Genomic DNA, 9,754 nt, shown 5'->3' with positions numbered 1-9,754 from the left:
CCCCTCCCCCCGCCCCCACGCACACACACAAAGGATCAAAAGAAAAGCTCTGAAGAGATGATTCTTATCTATAATACGAATTTGGGTTAGGCCAAAGTAATTATTTTAAATATTTTATAATTGTCAGTAACAGACTTGAAATTTTAGCAGTCAAAAGCTCTAAAATATTTAGACTGAATGAACTATGACAGGGAACATTTCCAAGTATACTAGATATCTCAGTCAAAATCGACAATTTCATAATTTCACAATGAACATATAATTGATTTCTTAACCCTGAATCTTAACAGCAAGCTATGATAAATAAACATCCTGATCAAATTCTAATCATGTAACTTAAGCTTCTAACCTGCCCAACAAGGCACACGAAAATACTCCACTCAACATGTACAAAAGGAAAAAGAAGGAACCTTTCCTACCATAGTTCTTTTTTTCTTTCTTTTTCCTCCCTTTTAGGGTGAGGCATGCTTGTCAGATTACAAAATACAGAATTTAAAAAAGAAGAATTGTATATACATTGCAAGCACCTGAATTGGTCTATCTCCTATGTTAGTAACTTTGAGAGTGATTGCTTTCCTTCCAGGGTTCAGTGTTATAAGTCCATCTCCAAAATATAATTCACCAGGGATTCTTCCATCTTCTACCATAGGAAACTTGTCTAAAGAAGGAACTGCAGAAATAACATTCTTTAATAAATCATCTTTGTAACTGAAGGAATTCATAAGGATCATGCCATGGAAAATTAGAAAAATAATCAATAACTTTCACAAAATGGCACATATAATTTGGAGCTTATTAACATGCTCTGTTAATTAGCACATACATCAGATCAACAATCATTTATTACTATGATAAAAAGTGTTTTCTGATGCTTTGTGAGTTTGTGATATAATTACCAGGAAGAAAAGAACCATATAATGCTAGCTCCAAATCCCCATCCTCATGCGCAATAGGATCATGGATGGTGATTAACTTGGTTCCATCAGGAAAGGTCCCCTCAACCTAAATGAGGATCATACATTATCTACTTGGACTCTCAAATTGCACATGTAAGAAACTTGGAAACAAAAGATGTCATGCTTATATACAGAATTTAAAAAGTTGAGTACCTGAACAGTTTCCAAGAGGTGCCGAACAGGGGGAAGAACTTGTCTCCTGACAACAAAGAAGGAACTTTTCAAACTCCTATTCTCCTACATGCACGTATGCACCACTGAGAAAATACCCATTATTGAGAACCCTCGAAAGCAGTAGCCAAGCTAGGGGGAAGTCACAGTTTTCTGAGAAAGTCCCATTAGTGGTATAAGCGAATAAGATTTAGAGAAGTTTTAAACACACACACACCCCACCCCCCACCCTCCTACCCCCAACCAAGTTGATCTTGCATAGGTGTTTCACCTATTTGCTCATGATGGATAATATATCTTTGATCCTTATAAATCTTATTGTATTATTTTGGCACTAAAAATAATTGCTCTATATAAATGTATGCTATTGAAATTAAACAAAATGATCTTAAAGAATATAATTGAGAACTTTGAAAACTAACACCTTCCAAGCAATTGTCTCCCAAGGTTCATCAACTCTGCCACACTCCTATCTCCATCTCGAACAAACTCCAAAACCTAATCAAAATAAATTAGTCCAACACAATCTATGCAGTTCCATATGAAGCAGCATCCACCAGTTCATTCATATCCATCATAGCACAAACAAACCATGTAAATATAATCCTAAACTTGAGGTAAAAATATTTTTGCAAAAAAAAAAAAAAAAAAAAAAAAAAATACATCTAATGAAGGATGGGAGAGGTGGGATTCTGAGAGGCCTATTACCTCGCAAGGGACCTGACTTACCACTAAATTATACTATGAGACCAGAAACTTTGAAAAGATAATAAATAATTAATCCATACATAGACACAATATTTCACTTGAATATTCATTCACAAAAAATATTTAAAAAAAAAAGAAAAAGAAAAAGAAAAGGTATAAATGTGACTATATCATATTATCATACTATCATGCTCTACCTACTTACTGAGTAAAAAATCAACTAAATGAATACAGCTGTAGAAGAAGGCACGAGATTTTGAAAACCTGAGATGCTATAAGTGCAACAGCTTCAGTGTAGTTGAGGCGCAGACCGCGAGCAAGACGTTTCTGCGCGAGATGCCCTGCATTGTGGAGCATCAATTTCTCAATTTCTCGCGGGGCCAATTTCATTTTTCTGCTAACTTTTCGCTCTCAAGTTCACTGCCAACCACCATCAGAATCAAAGAGTACAGTGATCACAGTGATCACAGAGCAACCCGATTGAAATTCAACGAGAAGCATGATTCAAATTTTCAGTAACAATATCAGGAGCATTTCCACAAAGTAAAGAAAAAAAATGCAAAAACTACGCAGATTGAAAACAAATCACTGATAAAGGATAACACAGAAACGAATGTACTGAAAACTCACCGGAGTTTCAGTGAGATTGATGAAGTTGACCTTTGTTTTGGCTTTGAGCTTCGCTTTCCGGGAACTGAGCTTTTGTCGAAAGCTCATTCGCTCATTCCTGGGAGGATATGCAATTATGCGAACGGTAATTCCACAGTCCACAGTAAGGGTACGTAAAATTTCGGTTAACGACTGAACAACAAAGTTTGTTTTTTAACGGAACTGTTTCGGTGAATGGTTAAAGATTTTTTGGTTCGGTGAATGGTTAAAGATTTTTTTGTTGACGGTTAATTTAGTTTTTTTTTTTTTTGTATATTTTTGGTAATACAAATTTCGATTCATTTAACGGTTAAAATCATTAAATCATTTTTTGTTTATACATTGTAGAGATTTAAGGAGAGTTCGAAAGAGCAATTAATAACCATAGGATTAAGTCTCCACCCCCATTGAAGAATGAAATGTACAAGATTCCATGACATTAGTAATTCAAAACGAAAAGTATCATTTAAACCTTATAGCCTCCTAGAGGTGATGGAGCAAGACTCAAACACTAAACTTCAAATTGATGCAACTACTAAACTTCAAAAAGGTTGAAGGTTTTCGCAGGAATTGGGTATTAATAGTAAAATACCGATGCTGTATGCCCAAAACCAAAAAAGAAAGTAATGCAAAATCATATCATTCTCTTTACCAACTATAATAACCGGTTCCTACCTCAATTGCTTACTGAATCAAATTACACAGAAAATTTCAAAAATGGAACACATAAAATATGGCAAATCTATGCCTCAGCCTTCATTTCAAATCCAAAATGTGCATCACATCCGCAGGAAGTTTGAGCATAAATTTATTAGCAAAAAATCTACCCTGATACAATTTTGTTAACTACTCGGAAGATGACAAGCCGCGGTAAAACAACAAAAAGAACTATTAAAAAAAGGGTAGAATTTGTTCTTTCAAGGATGTAACATCATAGATAATCAACAAGCAAATACAATTGAAATCTGAATTCTGGTTTTGATCTTCCTAAGAGGACAAAACTTTGTGAACTTCTGTCGTGACCTCCTTTGGTGGTTTCTCAGCATGTAGGTTAGCAACAATGCCCTTCTTTGAGTAATAATCTATTACCTGCATTCCAAACCGTTCAAATTTGCATAAGCATACATAAATACCAAGTTCAATGCAATACACAGGTAGGCTGTGACACTCTGCAATCTGTTTCACGACCTATAGGTTCCCTTTATGAGGGGACAATGATTTTCAATCTTATAAAATGTATAGAAAATTAATTTGCTAAAAGCATCAGCAAAAAATATAAGAAAGTTAATGGATTAGCTAAGGGAACAATAAATGGCAGACATAGACTTGCTCAATTGCATAGCAAAGTAAGACTACTGTAAAATATTAAATAAAAATCAAATTTTAGAGCTTTATCAATAGAATATACTTGATTAGCAGTAACTTTTTGTTACTTTTATGATTTATAAGCTCATGAAGATACTTAATCACATTACTTTCATTAGATAAACTCCCAAAAATAGACATTTTAGATATGAAGGTACTAGTTCATTACGGAGTACAAACATATAGTGGAAGACTAGTACCCTTCATAGCTTCATGTTTAAAATGAATATTGAACTCAAAATATTCGTTAATTAGAATTAAATTGAGAGATCTAACACATAGAAGCCTAAATTCTGTTACTCAGTCACTCACAAGACCACAAAAGATAAATGCAACAGCAATATAGCATTCAACTTTGAAAAATAAATAAATAAATAATAACAACAAAACCGAATGGAATTGTAAAAAGCCCACCGGCTCAGTTTGGCGGTGAAAGGCATCAAGCCTTGACTTAAGAACAGCAGCAGTATCATCTTTACGTTGAATGAGAGGTTCTCCAGTGACCTACAGAAAAAGACCCTTCAATTAGCTCAACAATTATTAAGTAGCACTAGCAATGGGATATAAAAACATGTCTCTATAGATATTAAATACTCATGACCATACCTGTAGATAAAAAGAAGGGGACACAATATGGATAATTTTTACCCAAATGCACTTAAGTAATTCTCAGATTTTAGACGGTAAGCTTGCTAATCAATTGGTGGAAAATTTTAAGACCAACTTATTGGTATATTAAACATTTTTAATTGAGATGCTTTTCATCTAGAAACAGTATTACAGTAGTAGGCTAATTTTGATGCAATAAAGTTTTATTCAACAAATGCTAATTGTTACCATTACTATTTCAAGTTTTGCATCCAACATCCCCTGACCCCAAAGAAAAGGAAAACTAAAGTAAAAGAAAGAAAATTGATCAATTCAAACTTACATCATCAACTCCAGAAACTTTAGGGGGTGCAAACTTTGTATGGTATGTTCTTCCACTTGAGGGGTGGATCCAGCGACCAGTAATCCTCTCTTCCAAGATAGCATCATCAATTGCAAAATTCAACACCTTATCCACCTTGGCACCCTGCTTCTGAAGCATTTCATCTAGCTGCATCCAATAAAAAATGAAAATATCAGAGGGAACCAGAAACGAGGTGGAATTATCTTTAAAATGCACATAAAAATATTAGCCAACAACCTTCTCTGCTTGAACCACTGTCCTGGGAAACCCATCAAGAATGAACCCCTTTTGACATGAGGGTTTCTTCATAGCTTCGTCAATGATCCCAACAACTAAGTCATCAGAGACTAGTTCGCCCTAAAAGTAAAAAACATTCCACCTATTAGCAACCAACCAAACATGGCAAAGAAAAAGTTGCACGAACTTCCAATAAAACTACGATACCTTGTCCATGGCTTCCTTGGCCTTGATGCCAAGAGGAGTTTTGGCAGCAACAGCAGCTCTCAACATGTCACCAGTGGCCAAATGGCATAAACAGTAGTCATCCTTAATGATGGGGGACTGTGTACCTTTCCCAGATCCAGGTGGACCTAACATTCATTCAAATAACCATTCCATAAAACAATTGCAACAAATTTCACATTCATGGTGAAAACGGGGTAAACTGACAAAGAGTACAAAGAAACAAGGAGTTAAAAGCATCATGGAGACTCACCAATAGGTGTTACCCTCACAAATGAAAATGCATCCAGAAAGTAATAGATGCTAAAGCTCTCATGACTTTTTTTAGACAGAAAAAAAGGAGCTTTATTCATCCATTTGTTAAATTACATACACTAGTAATTGAAATCTAAAAGAAAAGAAACCAGCTTCAACAAAGTATGGTTTTCAGTGACCTTAATCCACACACTAAAATGGGAGAAAATACAGAAAATTAAAACGGCTAAAGGTCTATCAAAATTTCAAAGGCTCCTTTTCAAAATCTCATAAAAAAAAACCTTAGTAAACTTAGGAACAGAAGTGTTAATCACAAAACACAACTTCAAAATTTCAGTGCTGCTTCGAAGCAAATCTTCTTTTTTTTTTTTTTTGAAAAAACTTCGAAGCAAATCTAGGAATCAATACAATTACGCAACAGCCGCCAAAAAGGAAACACATTCACACCAAAACCTCCAGATCCAAGACAAAACAGGCACACGAGCACAACAAACACACAATTATATGCAAAAAAAACACAGAGAAATACAGGAAAAAAATTATAAATGAGAAAATTACCGATGAGAATGAGGCGCTTGTCAGGCTTGGAGGAACACTTGAGGCGGCGGAGGAGCTCCGTCATGATGGACTCAGTCGGGACGTCCTCCAGCGACACCGTCGAAGCTGCCATGTCTCCGCCGCTTGGTGTTGTTAGGGGTTCGGTGTTTCCGATGGTGGTTTTGACGCAAACGAGAACGAGAAACGGTACGCTAACAAATCTATATATAATATATAAACAAATATATATAGAAATGTACGTATCGGAAGCAGCAGTAGGTGAGATGTCGAGTGTTGACTGAACGGTTGAGAAGTGCAGGCGAGCGCAGGTTTTGGACTTCGGGCCAACTTTGCTTTTTACAGTTGGGCCGGATCGTTACAAATGGGGATGGTATTTAGAATTCATTATTCCATGGCGATCGTTATATCGTGGACCAGAGTTCACACTACACTCTGGACCCTGGTTCGAAACAATGTTGTTTTGAATGTTAGTGGACGGGTGACTGGACGAACATCGTTTCGAATTACTCTAGGGAATACACATAATTCTTATCTAGAATAAACATAATGACTTCAAGGAATACACATAATATTGACACAACTACACATAAATCATCATCATAACATTCGAATACACAAAACACGTCACAACATATGTTTAAGTACCCCTAACATGAATACACAGAATCGTAGTCTACAATACACATAGTGTCTTTAAAAAATACACAGAAAATGAAAACACTAAATACACAAACACATCACCCATGTGTTTAAGTACCACTACTATGAATACACAAAATCCTTGTCTATAATGCACATAATGACTTCAAAGAATACACAGAATATTGACACAACTACACATAAATCATCCTCCTAACATTCGAATACACAAAACACGTCACAACCTATGTTTAAATACCCCTAACATGAATACACAGAATCGTAGTCTACAATACACAGAATGTCTTCAAATAATACACATAATATTGACACAAATACACAAATCTCATCCTCCTAACATTCGGATCTGAAAAAATATGTTCTTTATAAATGTTCCCATGCAAAGTTAGTCGTAAGGCATACAATTGGTATCATATGGCATTTCATCCCTTTTATTTTAGATGACGAGGAGTACAATTGGCGAATTCAAACTTTGCCCAAGAAGATATTGGAGTAGGACATTCGGATGCAAGAGGGAGCTCTTCATCTTGATTCATCTAATTGTTTCAGAAAAATCCTATAATTATTCTCATATAGTTCAATCAACAAATATTACATATGAATTCATTTATTTGCATCAACAACAAATAAATCAAAACTGCCAATATGAACAACGCACAATTTTTTTAAATTTGAAAGTTAACGGCCAAAACGGGAAATGTAATTTCCAAAAAAACAAACCCTTAATTAAAATGACCAAAACGATGTTGTTTTGGTATGGATTGTGCACCCTGGTCCACGATATAAATTGTCATTCCATGGTCCATACATTTGTGTGAATCATAAATAAAAAAAGTACATTTTTAATATACTAAAAGTACATTATTTGTATACATAAAGTGTATTATTTAAAGTACATATTTTTTTTTATATATTATGAAACAATGTACATTCATTATATATACAAATAATATACTTTTAGTATATTAAAAATGTATATTGCATTCATGATCCGCACTGCTATGTGGACTATGATCCACACAATAATTTGCTAGTATCTAGGGGCGTTAGTGTGAGTATTTTATATTATCTTGTTTGGTTCAAGTTATGAAATTACCTTATAATGTTATATTACTTCAAAACTAATATGATGGTAATGTTTCAAGGTAATGTGATTACCTCCATTTTCTTAGGTAATATAAGATTATCTTGAAATATTCTAATTTTGTCCTTGTTAACTATTGTTTTAGTGCCAAAATTCATTATTACGGTCACTTCTTCGTTTAAGACATGCCGAAATATGAAATTATTAAGGGTATTTTTCATCATTTTCAAATTAAGATCCATTTTAGCATAAATAAATGAATTTTAGACCTAAGATCTATCCCATTTAGAAGTTCTCATCCTCAAATTAAGGTAGGATGAGGAAGAGGATTGTGAATATGGATCAATCTTAGGGCTCAAATCTCTTTATGCATACTCAAACTGAGATGTTAAGTTAAAAAGGATAAAAATACCGTTAAATATTTTAGATTTCTACATGTATTAAATGAATGTGTGATCGACGTGATGAATTTGACACTAATACAATAGTCGTGAATGCAAGTCAGAACTAAAACAACAGTTATTGATGAAAATTAATAGGAATTAAACATGTGTACTAAAATTGTAATTTTGTTAATATTCATGGGATCAAAATTGATATTTGCTCCAACAATAATTATAGGATAGGATTGAAAGTAAAAAAAAAAAAAAAAAAAAAAAAAAAAAAAAAAGTAAGTGTTGTTATAATTTATGATGCTATGTTAACATAATATTTACTAAATATAGAAAAAACACTTCGTATATGAATTGATGACATAGGTGTTATAACACTTGCAAAATGCACACAATTGACAAAATGGAAACCATTTATATTTTTCTCATATACAATAGCAAAATTGTTCAAAACAAGTTTCATGTTTGATTATTGCTAAAACCATATAGTTAAGTTGGTCGCACTAGTTATAAGATCTTCATAATGTAATTTGGTGTGATTTGTAGCCTTGCAAGTTATACATAAACAGAGTTTATTTCGTGCACATCCTCATGTCTTTTACTACCAAAAATAAAATAGATGATAAGACAACCTATTCAAATTAACTAAACAGTTAACTTAATAACCACAAAATTACAATATTAAACCACAATAAATGCAATCTATGACCAACTAATATCAGAAGACCAAGCCAACCGCCACATATGCAAAAGTTGTTACGGAGTACAATTCATTATATTTTTTTGAATAAATATTTTGGGTATGACGAGCATCGATCCAGTCACGCAGTTGGACTTTGACAAACAGAGAAAATCACGTTCTTCCCCACCGCCAAACCGCGGCGATCTTACGTATTTTCCTCATCTAACTTTTCTTCTTCATTAATCTTCTCAACTTTTCTTCATCTACTACAGTCAAAGAGTTCAAAAAATTGTTAATAGGCCAATACAATTATTGAAAAGTCAGGAAAATGGACATACTGAGGCAGTGAGGCATTGCATTTTGGCTTCTCTTCTACATTGCTGTACCGGCCATTCTCTACAATCACGGTAAGTATCATCCATACGCAGTGAAAGCAATCCTGAGAAAATAATGCCTTTTTTAAAGCTTATTTGATGGTTTTAAGCTTAGAACTGGCATTGATGATTGCATGTTTTAGGTTGAATTTTCTTTGTTGTGATGATAGTTTACTTTTAACAGTGAATGTAGGGTTTTAAGTTTTAACTTTTCTGTTGTGATGATTGCGACACTAAAACACACAGAGGAATAATGGTACAATTGTACAAAGAATGGTCGGTTTGTTTTGTCAGACTGTCTTTAAATGATGAGCTCAGTGACTGGACTTGAAGATGCTTAAGATGACATTATTTAAAATTTTATTTGTTAAACTTGCATTTGAAGGATACATTCATACAAACGAGAATGGGCCCTTTTCTGCCAGGGTATCAAATCAGAGGATGTTTCGTCTGTTTTGATGTCCTTTTATGTGTGGATAGTGTGTCA

At 34.0% G+C, this 9,754-nt stretch overlaps 2 protein-coding genes and 1 long non-coding RNA gene across 3 annotated transcripts in view; all 3 read right to left on the bottom strand.

Moving 5' to 3' along the window:
* Positions 1-2,576, bottom strand: part of LOC116024487 (urease) — an 8,215-nt gene extending 5,639 nt beyond the window's left edge. Inside the window, exons 1-6 of the mRNA XM_031265387.1 lie at positions 2,466-2,576; positions 2,100-2,255; positions 1,552-1,625; positions 1,110-1,155; positions 897-1,002; positions 528-670 (exon numbers count right to left, since the gene is read on the bottom strand). Of these exons, the coding sequence (XP_031121247.1) occupies positions 528-670; positions 897-1,002; positions 1,110-1,155; positions 1,552-1,625; positions 2,100-2,225 (495 nt within the window). The 5' untranslated portion in view covers positions 2,226-2,255; positions 2,466-2,576. The remainder of the gene's footprint in view (positions 1-527; positions 671-896; positions 1,003-1,109; positions 1,156-1,551; positions 1,626-2,099; positions 2,256-2,465) is intronic.
* Positions 2,577-3,201: 625 nt separating this feature from the next.
* LOC116024642 (adenylate kinase 4) lies at positions 3,202-6,335 on the bottom strand. The gene is made up of 6 exons (XM_031265587.1): positions 6,076-6,335; positions 5,245-5,390; positions 5,038-5,157; positions 4,780-4,947; positions 4,263-4,352; positions 3,202-3,572 (listed from the first exon to the last, which is right to left on the bottom strand). Exons 1-6 carry the CDS (start codon positions 6,185-6,187, stop codon positions 3,471-3,473), a joined length of 738 nt encoding a protein of 245 aa, XP_031121447.1. The 5' UTR covers positions 6,188-6,335; the 3' UTR covers positions 3,202-3,470.
* Positions 6,336-8,831: 2,496 nt separating this feature from the next.
* On the bottom strand, positions 8,832-9,717 carry LOC116025162. Its single transcript, XR_004099599.1, has 2 exons — positions 9,232-9,717; positions 8,832-9,159 (listed from the first exon to the last, which is right to left on the bottom strand). It is a non-coding gene; the product is annotated as an uncharacterized LOC116025162 (long non-coding RNA).
* Positions 9,718-9,754: the final 37 nt, after the last annotated feature.

The sequence above is a fragment of the Ipomoea triloba genome, chromosome 7 (assembly GCF_003576645.1).
Source record: "Ipomoea triloba cultivar NCNSP0323 chromosome 7, ASM357664v1".
Taxonomy (NCBI): domain Eukaryota; kingdom Viridiplantae; phylum Streptophyta; class Magnoliopsida; order Solanales; family Convolvulaceae; genus Ipomoea; species Ipomoea triloba.
Note: the sequence above shows the minus strand (reverse complement) of the source record. Positions and strands in the feature narration are given on the sequence as shown.